Below are 15382 nucleotides of genomic sequence, written 5' to 3'. Positions count from 1 at the left end.
CAGAAAAGCACCCTATTTTGTTGTCCACAGACCTCTCAATGCAAGAGGAAGAGAGATCCTGTGCTATGGTCCAGGTTAAGCCCTCCATCTCTTGTGCTTTGTTTCCATTCTTTATTTTTAATTAATTAATTTATTTTTAAGGTTTTATTTATTTTTAGAGAGAGGGGAAGGAATGGAAATAGAGAGGGAGAGAGAGAATCATCAAAGTGTGATTGCCTCTCACACGTCCCCTACTGGGGACCTGTCCCACAACCCAGGCATATGCCCTGACTGGGAATCAAACCGGTGACCCTTTGGTTTGCAGGCCAGCACCCAATCCACTGAGCCACACCAGCCAGGTCTGCTTCTTTTTTCTGTGGAATGGAGAGAACACTAGTGCCTACCTTATACACATGTTGAGGCATTAAGTGACTTAATATTAGTGAAACACTTGGACTAATGCCTGGTACAGAGTAAACCCTCAAAAAGTGTCCACTGTCATTATCCTCATTTTACAGGAGGGGAAGTTTAGGTGCAAAAAAACAGAACTGCCCAATTCTTCATTAAGTCATTAAAAGCAACCATTACCACCTGAAAAGTCAAAAACATTGGGATAATTACAGTTCTCCCTGTGCTGTATGCTGAGTTATGCCATTGAGCTTTTCAAATATCTAAGATACGAAAACATGTCTTCTACCCTGGTTCTGTAGGTCACCTGCATTGATAACCATATATAGCATTTCAAAGTTACTGACAAGTACTAGGATTTACTCATGTGATCATAGCTCTGCTTTTATTTGTTGGAGTAATCATAACTACTGTTGTTTATCCAGAACTGTGTATAGTTAACTACCATTTACAGAGCACTTGTATGCCAGAAGCTACACACTCATAGTAAGTAGGCATTATCTACATTTTGATGAAGCTGAAGGACCGAAAACTCAAGTGACTTAACCAAGGTCTTATAGCTGGGCAGGAATTCAAACCTAGTCTACCTTGGATTTTGGAGTCCATGCCTTTATTTGCCATGCTGTATTGTTCCAAGGAAGCTATGAAAACTGGCTGAAAAAAAAGAAAAAAGACATCCGTATAAGACTTCATCTATAGAAGGCATCATCTGGAGGAAAGGGGTTGGATGAGCATAGGCAGGGAGAAGTGAATAGAAGCTTTTGTGAGAAATGCTTGGGTTGCAGAACTCAGCGTCGCCAGGCCTACAGTTTAGGTGAGTGGGGTAGGAATTGGAATGCACACAGTATCGGGATTTGGTGCTGTAGGGGAAGAACATGCAAACGGCGAGTGAAGTTGGCTTCTGCTAAGGCCAAGAGACGGGGCTGCCCAGAGGGGTGCTGGTGGGCTGAATCCAGGATATGAGCTTCATGATAATAGGTTAGTAAAAATCAGCAATAATTAGTTCATAGATAAGTGAGGTAAAATAGTGGCACAAGTGATATAAAACAAAATAAATGTTATTATTGATAGTCAAAAATTTTTAAACCCTGGAAAGTTACAACAAAATAAAAAAATAGGTAATAGCCAAGGAATTTACTAAGGGGATGGATGAAGTACAGCCACTTGAAGCACACTCCCAAAGGCACTGAATGATTGCTGCCATCAGATTCCAGACAGGGACACACTTAAGTTGTTTGAACAGAGTCAGATTATGTTGATCGAACTGACACTGGTTTTTGCTGGGAAAGCGCCCTGTGTACATATACCTTGACAGCTTTATGCAATGTTTCCCAAATTTGCTTGAACCTATGAACCACTTCCAAGTTGCTTGTTAAAATAGGGCTCTTCAGCCTAGTTCTCAGAGATTTGGGGTCCAGGAGGTGGCGGTGATTATGGATGCTTTTGGGAAAGACTTGCCTTAGGCAGAGGTATGCTGTTAATCTTTAGTAGCTTCAGGTGTTTTTCTGTCTCACGCCCAAGTGCAGAACAGAGGCAAAAAGGGCATGTTCCAAGGTCTGAAGCCAATGCTGTGATTTAACAGGGAACTGAATCAGAGAACCTTAGAGGTGAGCATTCCTGAATAGAAGTTGAGTTCTCTGAAGGACAGGGGCTTTGCAAATGATTGAGATCTGCTCAGGAAAGTAAGGTGTGATTGTCATTAGACGTTTTCAATTTTTCTTTTGGAAGGATAATACAATACTAGGTAGTTAAAACACCAGTTAGGTTTTAATAGTAAATATTTGTTATTTTTTGTACCCTTAAAATACTTGAAGGTTGTAAACAGGGTGACTTGTGTTCTCATTTCCTAATCTTTTAAGGTAAGATAATAAAAAAAAGAACTCCTCAGTATTTCCATCAACACTAAGCAAGGACCCAGAGAAGTTCTTGGGAGAAAGTTGGAGCTGGGTGGGGTGTGGAGAAGGCATGGGAGGCTCTACATCTGGTGACCCTGAGGCGGCAGTTCTCAGAGGGGAATGTGTGGAGCCCTAGGGTCCCCACACCACTTCAGAGTGTCTACAGGTGGAAACTATCTTCGTAGTAACACTGAAATATTATTTACTGTTCACCATGTTGATGTTGAATTGGCAGAAGCAGTGGGGCTCAAACTGCTGGTCCCTTCACCCAAATCAAGGTAGGGGCACCAAACTGAGCTAGCTAGCTTCACTGCCATGCATTTGTAGTGTTAAAAAACAAAATTCAGCTGAGTAAATATAAAGACAAAATTTGCTTTATTCAATCATTCATGAATTGAGGAGCATCCCATCTGGCAAAGAGAGGATCTCTGAGGAGCTGTACAAATTGAAGGCTTTTGAAGAGGGTGTGTGGGGAGGAAGTTTCTAGTAAACAGTGAATTATTTCAGATAGGGTTGCCTTTCTTTGGGAAGGGTGGGGTGTCTCTGACGCAGATTACCTTACTACTGCCAACCAGGAAATTCCAGATCGACCAGTTAAGATTCCATTCCAGGGAGAGGCTGAAACTGCAAATGGGTTAGGTGTATGCCTCCGTTTGGTGACAGGGGTTTAGCACGAGCGACTCCATTTTGGGCCTGTTGTCTCTTTTTTAACAATAGTTTTTTTAAAGACAGTTTTATTTATAAGTGTCTTTGATAAAGCAGCAAATATTATTAAGTCTATCTTTGTCATTGTGCCTTTTCACTATTCTGTGATGAAGTGGGAAGTTACTTGTGCAGTATGCTAAAGTATAGTGGTTGTCTTAAGAAAAAGTGGAAGTAGCCGCTTTTCCCACAAAACATTATTTTTACCTGAAAGACTCCTGAAAAACTTCAGATATTCAGACTTGGGTATTTGGCAGAAATTGTCTCAAAAATGAATGAAGTGAGCTTATAACTTAAAGGAAAGTAATTGATAGTATTTGTTACCAATGATAAAATTTTAAGCTTTCAAGAGAAAAACAAAATGAGAGGTTTTGAAAACCTGTATCTGCAGCTGCGAACTTGATAGCTTCGCAGTACTATTAAGTATTGGGATTAGAGTTTTCTGATGATGTTGTTGGTGATATTAATGCAAATAATTTTTAAATAATATATGAAATATGCCAACATTTGAAAGGTCTGTGCATTTTCCAAATGACTAATTCATGATATTAAAAAAATCAAGCATAAGTACAAGATCCATTCAAAGTTCAAGACAGACCAATGAATGGTTTTGTTGTTTAGACCAGTGAATTTTATTGTAACAGAGTATTTAATGTAACAGAGAAAAATTCATTGATAGGATTTTAAATTCCATATTGCCGGTAACTTTGAGAAGTCACAACATGAAGCCAGAACATTGTGAATTTTGGTGTACTATCAAAGAATAATATCCACAATTAACTGAAAAAGCTATTAACATACTCTTCTCTTTTCCAACTAATATCTATATGAGGCTAAATTTTCTTTGTAAACTTCTACCAAAATATCATATAGTAACAGACTAACTATAAAAGCACATATGAGAATCCAGCTGTCATGTATGAAGCCAAGTGATAAACAGATTTGCAAAATGTAAGACATTGCCAGTCTTTTCAAGATTTTAAGAATTATATACAGGGTGGGACAAAAGTAGTTTTACACTCACAGCTGTAAGCCTACTTTTACCCCACCTTGTGTGCAGGTATTTATCATAAAAACATTTTATGTTAATGTAATAGGTTATTTTTATTTTATTGGGTTGGCTAAAAAGTCTGTTTAGTTTTTTCCATAAAATAAAAGACATTTCATTTTCACCAATAACTTTATTGATTTGGCTATGTTGAGTATGTTGACTCTTTCCCACATGATATAGTGTTGATTGTTCTCAATTAATGTCTCCATTTGATCGCTATCAACTTCAATGGTCTACTGAACTGTGGAACATCATCTAGTGGGAAATCTCCAGTACGAAACTTCATGAGCCACTTTTGACATGTTCGATCAGTCACAGTACCTTCTCCATATACTGCACAAATATTTGTTTTTGCATTTTTACCTTTCTTAAAATAATAAAGCGTAATATGCCAAAAATGTTTATTTTCTTCCATGTTCAATATTAAAATGGCAACACAAAAATTCACCAGTTTTGTTAACTTTTTTTAAATGCACGCTGATATGACAGCTGTCCCTATATAATCTAACAAAATTGTTTCAAAGGAAGTTAAAGACAGCCAGGTGCTACTAGAATCATCTTAAGGAAAAAAACCAAATGGACTTTTTTGCCAACCCAATAAAATGAATTAATAAATATTTAAATTTTTCTCAGTTTTATTTTCTAATATGAAAAATATTGCTAGGTTACATTTCACATAAACAAAAGCTCTTTGGTATCCCTCAGTGCTTTGTAAAAGTTTAAAGAAGTCCTAAAACCCAAAGTGTAAGGACTCCTACCTAAGGTTTGACTGAAGGGGACACGCTAGCATGATGCTCTGTGCTCACTTGAGGGCTGCCTCTTGGTGTTCAGCTCCTTGCTCTGCAATCATAAAAAAGATTCATGGGTTCTCCCGGCCCCCACTGTAGGCCCAGTTCCCTCCAGCCCACACACGGAAGTCTTTTCTGTGTCTGGAACAGGAAGCAGTAATGGAAAATCTTCACCAGACCATGCCCTGACTCCAGTGTTAACAGGACTCAGAGAAAACCCAGTTCAGTTGAGTTCTCAATATTTTTCCATTCAGAAGCTGCCGTTTTATTTTCACAGAGCTGATAGGCTCACTTAGTTATGAGGTAAGGGTTTAGTGAAACTGTCAACTTGGTCTTTGGAATCAGACAGGCTCACCTGTTTCACAGCTTAGGACTTTGAGCAAGTCAGTTTTATTTCTCTGAGCTGCAGTTTCCTGTACATGAGCTAATACAAGGTGAACAGTAGGTTTCATGGTATTGTTGGTACTTAGTAGGTGTGCTAATAGGTTTTAATTCTCATTCCCCTTGTTCCTAGTGGGAATTCTCTTGGGCTAGGGAGTTTCGAGGTGTCAGCTTGGCCACCGTTTGTAAATCAGTGTAGTCTGAGTGACTACAGACTCCTGTCAAAAAAGTTGTTCAGCCCAGTTGTTGGATATATTTGATTAAGTACATATTTGTATAATAAATCTCACCTTCCTTCACACACACACACACACACACACACACGCACATGCACACACAGATTGTACAACACGACAAGGTGGTTTGGCATCAGATCAATCATAATTTTTAGATTATCAGCTAATTTCTACTTGGCTCTTCAGAAAGCTGGTAAAGACTTTGATATCACGCTAGCAAGAATGAATAGCCTTCAGTAAAAGGATAGGTCCTTAGGGACTAGCTCTGTTCTTTTGAAGGTATGTGTGCCATACTTTTAGAAATGAGCACATAAATAAAGTCTAAATCATACCAGATCTTGTTCAGAATCGTCTTTCTATACTAAATCATTCTCCATGTACTAATTTTAAAATGTAGTCTTGATCTTCTCTAGTTTTGTGGGGAGGATCTTTCTCTACTGAAAACAGAGCATTAAGAAGAGAGGACACAGCATTGCTTTCTGGGGGTTTATTTTTCCCCTGTTTCACAGAGGTATCCTCTGACCTGTGGTGATGGGCTCCTGACAGGGTTGAGCAATGTTACTGCATGGCGCCGGGGAATTCACGTGCATAAGTAGCTTTTCCTCAGAAGATACTCAAAGTATGAATGCTTTGAGGCAAGATTTGAGGAGGAAACAATTTTTTAAAAGGGGGCTATCTTAAAACTTGAAGACAGTCTCATATCACAATAGTGTATACACCATGAAGGTGTCTTTGGTGAGTCCCGGTACTTATTCCCGAGTTTTTTGTTACTTGGCTCTCTTCCCGCCTCTGGACTGAGCCATAGACTATTCCTCACTCTCTACTGGTCATTGTTCCCATTTATCCACATACCTTCTGTTGCCCTCCTAGAGTTCACTGTCTTGCTTTCAACTCTTCATGATTGTTTAGGGTGTATTTGCTTCTCTCTCTCTCTCTCTTTGATATTTTCATCTTTCCTTAAAGACCACCTCTAGCTTTAACTGTGACCAAATGTCCATGACTTTTGGGTGTGAAATTCATGACATTTAGAAACTTGAAAGAGAAAACAGTAAGTGAAAGAGTGGGACATTGGTTTAGAGGCCATTTACCTAAATTTCTAGGTGTAGTGCAAGCTTGCAAAGGGTCAGTTTCTCTCTAAGCACATTGTTATGCCCATGTTTATGAACATAAATACACACAGTAGTAACTGAGGCTTCACTTTCATTCAGTCCCATCCTTCTAGTACTTACCACTCTACCATGATTTTCCAGACTATTTGGGTACTAGGTTTGCCCCTAAGGAATGCACATGATATTTGTGTTCAGCAAGGATGCCTCAAACTAACAAATCTCCTCAAATGTTTGAAATAAAACAAAATACTCTTTTGATAAAGCCTTATACTCATACAATGTTACAATTGCAAAGGCCTCTTAGGAGATCATTTCATAGATGAGCGCCATTGTGGTAAATGACTTGCTTGTTGGGGGTAAACCTAGAATAGAACCCAGGTCACTTCACTTACCAGCACTGTTTCTCCTGTAAAGGACCCAGTTTATTTGTGTAATGGAATCACTTACTTTGCCTAGATGGAATTCTCGTTTGTTTGAATATAGTGGAATGATTTCAGAATGAGTTGCTAGAAATAATTCTACTCTGAAAAATCGAGAGACATACTGTAAATATGTCCCTGATTTATAGTGAATTAGCAAATAAAAAAGGGTACTTTGAATCCAGTAGGGGAAGTAGGCAAAGAACAGTACACCATCGCCCTTTTTGTACATTAATTGAATGTTCTTAGTTTTGTTGGTAGATGGATCTTATTTTGGTGGTTGTCATGCTTAACGTGCAGAGAAGTATATTTTGTGTAGGAGTGAAAGTAGGTTCGAATTCTCCTTTTCATCTTTGTCTTTATCATACATGTGTCCTAATCGACTTCTTATGAAGCGTGACTGTACTGGTGCAGGGGCTTACTCACGGGCTCCGGCTCAAACAGACGTTGGTTCTGTGCTCTGTCTCTCCTGCAGTCTTTGCCTTTGGCGAGTATCTGAGAGGATCAGAGACACTTACTCTGAGATCATCTACAAGTATCTTAATGTATCTGAAATACATAACAAATCTGCTTATTAATAAATCAGCAAGTATTTACTAAATGCTTAATATGTTTTAGCTAGGTGCACTAACTGCAGCAAACAACATGAGTTGTGTTTGAAAGTAACCATATTCACATGTAATTAAGACTTATAAAAGTAAGTGTTGTGATGTTGCTTTTGGCTTTATTATTATTATTAAATAAGTATTAGGGGTTTTTTTTTCTTCCAAAGAAAGAAAAAAAAACCAATAAAAAGAAAAATTGGTGCCCCTTTTGATGAAGTAATTCAGTGAACCTTTTATTTATGTATTGTAACCATATGTATTCAGCCAGAAGTTTTTCTTCTCTTTTCTCCTTCCTACAGCTAAATAGCTTTGGGCAGAAGCGTGCAACCTTTTTGCTATTAAGTTTCTCTGAAGTAAGGCCAGAAAGCTTTAAAAATATTTTGACCAAGATGGTTTAGGAGTGTGGTTATGTCTCAATTTGTTCTTACTGACTTGATTGAATAACATCTTGGATTGTCAAACAAGTGATGTAATGAGTATCTTCTCATTCTACAGGATATTCTTAAGCTAACAAATATATTTCCCACCTGGTATGATAGAGAGGAGCAGTTTCTCCACTCAGAAACTGGTCTCCTTGTCTTGTGCTTTTTCTGGGATATGTTAGATTCTTGTCTTTTTCTTCTGAGGAAGCTTGGGCTTGCCACTTGCTGCTGCTGCTTTTTTGATTTTCAGTTTAAAAAAATTAATTTTGTAAAAACTTGAAACAATTTTAAACTTATGGAAAAGTTGCAAGTACAGTACAGCTGTCTATCTTGAAGTATTGGAAACTAGGTTGCCAGCATAGTGCTTCACCATCCTCAAATACATAATCATAGTATGTGTATTAACATGAGAAAATTAACGTTGCCCTATTGTTCCATCTAATCCTCATAAGACAGGGCTGTGAAACGAGTCAACTGGCAAAAAAAAAAAAGAACATTTGAGTACTGTGTTATGCAAAACCAGTCACAGTTTAGAGAAGGTCTAAGTGCATATCTGAAAAAAATACATATACTTGCTCTGAACTGCACGACAAATTAAGAGACAGAGAAAGATGATCATGATGATAGAGCTGCTGTTTGCGTATTTGCTTTGGAACTCCAGAGTGTGTCTGCATTCACTTTGGTGCTGAATATGTGAGCTCACCTGTTGGGTGACCACTCGCCCACTCGATGGCGTCAGCCTTTGACTTTGCAGTTGGCTGTGGTACCCTTTCTCAGAGTCAGCCATCTCAGACGGATGGGTCCGCCTCCTGATGTGGCTTCCGGAAGTTCAGTTATTCAGTGCCACCCAGTGCAGGTACTTCAGGACAGCAGAGCGGCCCTTCAATGCGGGCAGCCAACTGCTGTCCGCTGTGCCCTGAGGATGGCCTCTCATGAATGGGGGCCCGGTCTATAGCTCTGTTGCTGAAGAGTAAGAAAACTCTCTGTTCTCTGACACACCCACTTCCCCCTTTCACCTCATTCCTGAGAAAATAGTCCTAAATGAAGTTCTTCATATAATTTTTCTCTGATTTATATTAGAAAGTGCCATTGTCAAAGTGAAATCAGGGCTGCGAAATAGATACACCAAAGAACAGTTTTTCTTATAAAAGTAAAAAAGACTGATTAATAAGGGCAATTCTTTAAAAGAACTATTATAGGAAATCTTAGTTTTAAAAACATTTTTCTGGTGAACTTTTAATGTGCATGTTTACGTAAATGTTGATTAATTTTAATGTTTTTCTAAAAGAAATTCAAGAAGAAAATTTATACATTTCCTCACCTTATCAAAGTGACCTGTGTTTTTTATTCTGTGTCTATTTGTGTAACTTTTACAATAAGAATCTTGTTTATATTAAGTTATTACACATGTAGATACTGATTATGATATGTGCTCTTAAGGTTCTTACAGACCAATTTGAAGACAAAACTACATCCATACTGGAACGTCTGAAGATTTTCTATTGCTGTCGAGTACCACCTCACTGGGCCATTCAGGTATTTTCGTTGTTGTTTGTCATTGGTTATACTTTGCATTTGAAAGACAAGAGCATTAGAAAAGAATTGTTTTCAATTTATGTCTGTTTTCAGATATTTCAGTGAAAAGAATGAAAATATCTGGGGACTGTCAATTACTTCGAATAGCTATTTTGATTAAAGTGATATTAGACTTTTCAAACATTTTAAAAATAATTTAAAACTAGATAAACAGAATCCTTGGAATTAAATAATAGAACCACAGAAGGTTTCATTTTCAAAATAGCTTTTGATATTTATTTATTTATTCCTCACCTGAGGATATATTTATTGATTTTACAGGGGTGGGGGGAGGTGGTGGGAAAAATCAATGTGAGAGAGAAACATCGATTTGTTGCCCCCTGTACACACCCTGGCCAGGGATCAAAGTGGCAACCTTTTGGTGCAAGAGGTGATGCTCCAACCAAATGGGCCACTTGGCCAGGGCTCAAAGTAACTTTTTACATTTAAAAACCCTTTAAGGACCTTCTGTCAAAGAATGAACCTTTTAATCAATTGTTTAACCAAAAAGTAAGAGACAGCATTTATTTCATACTCTGTACTGTGACATACCCTTAACTACTTTCCTTTTTATGAAGACATGAGATTACCTATTGTAGCTCCTAAGGCCTCCTGTTGGGGGTGAGATTCTGGTTCTCTTCCCTGTAGTTCTCCTGTGTTATAGGTGTGGTTCCCCTATTTTTTAGAAATTTTTAACACTGAAGGTGATTTAGACACCTGGTCCAATTTCTTAGTTTTACAGTGAAGAAAATTGAGGCCCGGTGCACTTGGGTGCACTTTTCCAACGCTGACCAGCTTTTATTGCGCACTTCCTTTGAGGCATGCATTTTGTTCTGCATCTCACACATGTTATCTTATTTTATTGCAGCAATTTTGTGAAATGTCCCCATTTAACAGGTGAGGAAACTGTGATACAGGGATGTTAGGTAGAGTCAAATGGTGCCTGCCAGAAATTTCTAGATGACTTAGTAACTACTGTCATTTGAGCCAGCTTTAGAATTATAAATGCCACCCCACCATTCATTGACTCAGAACCCCCATTGTAAGATTTCTTAGAGTCGTTTATATTCTTAAGCACAGGGAAACCTACGGGGTTTATCCCACATTGGAATTCATGTTATCTGTTTAAGGAGTCTCAATAAAACAGACATCTAAAAAGCTTTGTTATATCATCTCAGAGGAATAGCTTCTTCATAGAGAAAGTTTAACAACTGGAACTTTTTGGCCTGATGTTGGCCATGACCTGTGAAATTTCTGACGTGCTTTCTGGTAGATAAATATGTCAGACTCTGAGCTATTATTATGACAAACCATGTCTGTTGAGGGTGCAGCTTTTAATCTGTTTCTGAACAGAAACATTAGGAAAATTAATACTGTTCAAATATAATTTAGGCTAAGTATTTATTTTATCTGCATAGGAAGCTGTGGATTTTAGGATTTTTAGGCAGTTATATAAACATCCTTTTTCACTTAGAAATTTAATCATTTTTTCTCTATTTTAGGAAATAATCATATCTTTATGTATTATTTTTAAAGATCAAGAAGTAACAGCTTAGTTTATTGTAAGAAAGAATTAGTCTTTGCTGCTAGCTAGCCATATGCTTAGATGCCATAACTTTATTTATTAAATGAAATGTTTAGACTACTGAACTGCATGAGCATTAAGATTTATCCCAGCTTCCACATGCCATGTTCATTTATTGAAAATATCCAGTCAAATATCCCAAAATAGCCAAATTCTCTTATACTTCATAGAATACAAAAGAATTGGACCATCCTCTTTATTTATTTCATTAACATCTTAACTTGTAATTTTCAGGTATATTTCATTTTACTTTCAAATTTTGTCAATCCTGTATTTTCCATATCCATTGGCTTCTTAACTCTTAACATATTTTGGATTTTGAAAGAGTAGTAGAAGTGTTTTTAAGAGAAGACAACACATTCTGTCTGATACGAAACTGTAACTTTCTCAAGAACCTCACCTTCTTTTAAAACCTTTCTAGTATGTTTTTCATTTCTATAGGAAGAACCACTTGTAAACCCATAATATTTTTATTTTTGAATGCATTTATGCTTCACTAACTTTATCTGTCCATTTTTATCTGTCTAAAACTGGGACGGCAGAGAGTACTGGGGGAAAAATGGGGACAACTATAATTTAACAACAGTAAAAAAAAAGAACTGGGAATTAGGTAGTTAAGTTTTTTAGAATGTACTTAAAATAAACCTGAGTAGACCTGAGTGAGAAAGAGCTAGAAATTCACTTATAAAGTGCATGAGAGAGTGTAACATAGATTTTATGTCATTTATGTCATCTGCTTGGCAGTTTTTATTATTTATTTACCTACTTATTTGAGTTCAATTTCCTTTTATTTTTTCAATTTGAGATATTACAACATATGACATTGTATTGTTTGTTTGTCTTTTTTTTACATCCTCACCTGAGGACTTTTTTTTATTGCTTTTCTTTTTTTTTTTTTTTTTTTTTTCCTGATAAGAGAGCAAGAGAGAAATCAGTGCTTCTTGTATGAGCGAGCCTGGTTGCTTCCTGTATGTGCCCAGGCTGGGGATTGAACCCACAACCTAGGTTTGTGCTCTGACCGGTAAATGAATCTGCAGCCTTTTGGTTACAGGATGATGCTCCAACCAACTGAGCATACCGGCTAGGGTGACATTGTGTTAGTTTAAAGTATACAACATAATGTGTTGATATAGCCATATATTGTAAAATGATTACCACAATTGAGTTTAGTTGACATCCATCACCCCTTTTTTTTTCTTACGATGAGAACTTTTAAGCTCTATTCTCTTAACATCTTTCAAATACAGAATGCAGTATTGTCAACTGTAGTCACCATTCTGTACATTATATCCCCAGAACTACTTATCTTGTAACTGGAAGTTTGTACCTTTTGACCACCTTCACCCATTTCCCCCATCCCCGACTTCCCACCTCTGGTAACTGCCAGTCGGTTCCCTGTTTCTGTGAGTTCTATTTTTTTAGATTCCACGTGTAAGTAAGATCATACAGTGTTCGTCTTTCTCTGTTTGACTTATTTCACTTTGCATAATGCCCGTAAGGTCCATCCATGTTGTCACAAATGAGAGGATTTCTTTGTTTTGTATGGTTGAATAATATTCCATTATACATACCTCACGTTTTCTTTATCCATTCATTCATCGATGGACACTTAATGTTGTTTTCATATCTTGGCTATTGTAAATAAAGCAGTAATGAACGTGGGGGTGCAGATGTCTCTTTGAGATAATGATTTCGTTTCCTTTGTATTAATACACAGAAGTAGAGTTGGTAGCTTGTATGGTAGATCTATTTTCAGTTTTTTGAGAAACCTCCATACTGTTTTCTGTGGTGGCTGTGCTAATTTGCATTTCCCCCAACAGTGCACAAGGATTCCCTTCTCCACATCTTCACCAACATTTGTTATCTTTTATCTTTTTGAAAATAACCATTACAACTAGAGTTTTAAAAATTGATTTATTGATTCTCAGCTTTACAAATCAGAGGTGTCATATATTATTCCAGGTGAAAAACACTAAATTTACTATTTAAGTTCTTCTGAGTTCTTGGGGAAAAAATCGATGTATTGAGTATTTTGAACAGTTACTATATAGTTTTTTAATCCATCCTACAAAGTAAAGGTAAGTATTGAATCATTGCAAATTCCTAATTAGCTGAGGTTGACATACATAAATTACACATTTATCACAAATAAGAAGACCCTTAAAATGGCAGATTGGCTATACCTGCAAGTGGAACAGGAATCTGCCTTTGCATAAAGAAACGTTCATTATTCTAACTTGATTTTTCTAGCGCCAACTCGCAAGTTTGCTCTTTGAGTTGGGATGTACCAGTTCAGCCCTTCAGATATTTGAGAAGCTAGAAATGTGGGAAGATGTTGTCATCTGTTATGAAAGAGCTGGGCAGCATGGGAAGGTATGTAACAGCAAAGTTCTGTGTGTCGGCAAGAGCCTGCCTTCTTTGAGCGCCTTCTCACTTTTAAGCCTCCTTTTGCCAACAGTGCCTTTTTCTACCTGCCCCCCACCCTCGAAGTCTTTTTAATGTATTCTTTTTAGTGATTCTGTTGGAGCCGGTCATTTTGTGTGTCCGCATGGGTATGTGTATGGAAAAGAGAAAAGCAGGCCAAGACGATGTTAAGAATGAGCACTGGAGGCTTTAACGACACTTCACATTCGAATCTCTTTCCTTCACTGACTCTCCTCCTGTCGGGCAGCTTCCCAGTAAAATACTAGGAATTATTTTAATCATCCCGGGGTGTCTGATGATCAGAGGCTGTGGGCCTGAAGGAAGGTGACCTAGGAAGGAGAGCAGCTGCCTGCGTCTGTAGAAGGAAATCCAAAGGGTATGATGTCCCCCCGGGGCGGAAGAGTCATTAAGTGTATGATACACATTTAATTCTACCTTAAATTGAGTCAAGAGGGAAAATGTTGCAATAGTTGCATCTGTTATTAATGTGTTGTTTCCCCCCTCATAAATGAACAGGATTTTAAAAAGAATAAGGGGCTCTGTATTGTGAATATCTGTTAAAACTGACATATTGAACTCATATGTTAATTTTGGATTAAAATTTTAAATGACTAAATTTCTGTCATATATGCGAACAGAGTAAAACCCCCAAATTGGGTCATTTATATCTGCAGTCAACCCTTCACCATTACCATAAATAAGAGAAATAGCGGTATAAGGGACATGTGTCTGTTTCATAAATTCGTTCTAAATTATGTCGATTTTAGGCCAGCAGTAAAACTTACATATCTTTCACTCATCACTAATGACACTGAAGATCTTTGAACTATATTGGCTTAAGGAGAAACTAGTTTGGGAATTATATTTTACCATAAAAGATTATATAATTATAGTATTTTCATGCTGGGAAGTAGCTCTATCATTATCCATTCCAGTTCCCTATTTTTCCAAATAAGGAAAGGAGTTTCTAATGATTTGCCTCAAATCACAAAGCCAGTTAGTGATCATTAACTTGAGAGGTTGCATGGCCAGCCTTGCTGCGCGGCCGGCCAAAGATGCTGGGCAAGTTACCTGTCCCCGCCCCGGCCTGTTTTCTCACCTGGAGGCACACAATCTGTGACCTTACAGGTTTTCATGATATAATGTATGTAAAATATATAGAATGGTGCTTTCCTCATGGTGCTGCCTGGGTGTTTGCTGCTTCTACCGCTGCGGCTCCAAGACATTTTTTCACATTTTACTGTCTCTGAATTTGGGGTGTCTGAAACACTTGGTGGCACCTTCCAGTTGCTGTCAGGGGGCCGCCTGGCCCGGTTCTCATCGCCCCTGCTTGTACAGGCTTACTTGTAGCCACACTTAATACCGTAGTTTTGATGGTGTTACACACATGGTGTCAGCGCTACATGGTTTGGATATAATAGCCATTTAAATGACCATCAGAGAGATGCCTTCATGATTTGGCATCGAGGCAAAAAGTTGTTGAACACACAGTAAAGGACAGAAACAAAGTAAAGGGATGTAAATTTGATATTGGAGAAGTAAACCTCTGTTATTGGAGAAATCATCACAATTCCATTTACTTTTTCTTAACAACAAAAACCAAGTGTTTTGTGGGAGCCAAAGACACCTCAAAGTAGAATAATATGTGTTTCCTACTGAGATATGTAAATAAAGGCTGCCATTTAAAATGTCAAGCAATATATTGAACGAAGGCAGGAAAAATTGCCAAATTTATCTGAATAGATTAAAAAAAATCAAAGCAGTGAGAGGCTGATGTGATTCATTCAAGGCATTATGTCATAG

At 37.6% G+C, this 15382-nt stretch overlaps 1 protein-coding gene across 1 annotated transcript in view; it reads left to right on the top strand.

Annotated features, from left to right (window-relative positions):
- TTC27 (tetratricopeptide repeat domain 27) overlaps positions 1-15382 on the top strand; it is a 142209-nt gene that overhangs the window by 69084 nt on the left and 57743 nt on the right. The window contains exons 11-12 of the mRNA XM_054568042.1: positions 9436-9531; positions 13406-13528. Of these exons, the coding sequence (XP_054424017.1) occupies positions 9436-9531; positions 13406-13528 (219 nt within the window). The remainder of the gene's footprint in view (positions 1-9435; positions 9532-13405; positions 13529-15382) is intronic.

The sequence above is a fragment of the Pteronotus mesoamericanus genome, unplaced genomic scaffold (assembly GCF_021234165.1).
Source record: "Pteronotus mesoamericanus isolate MK-2021 breed Mesoamerican mustached bat unplaced genomic scaffold, CSHL_Meso_final contig_101, whole genome shotgun sequence".
Classification (NCBI taxonomy): domain Eukaryota; kingdom Metazoa; phylum Chordata; class Mammalia; order Chiroptera; family Mormoopidae; genus Pteronotus; species Pteronotus mesoamericanus.
This window is presented reverse-complemented; position numbering and strand designations above follow the sequence as displayed.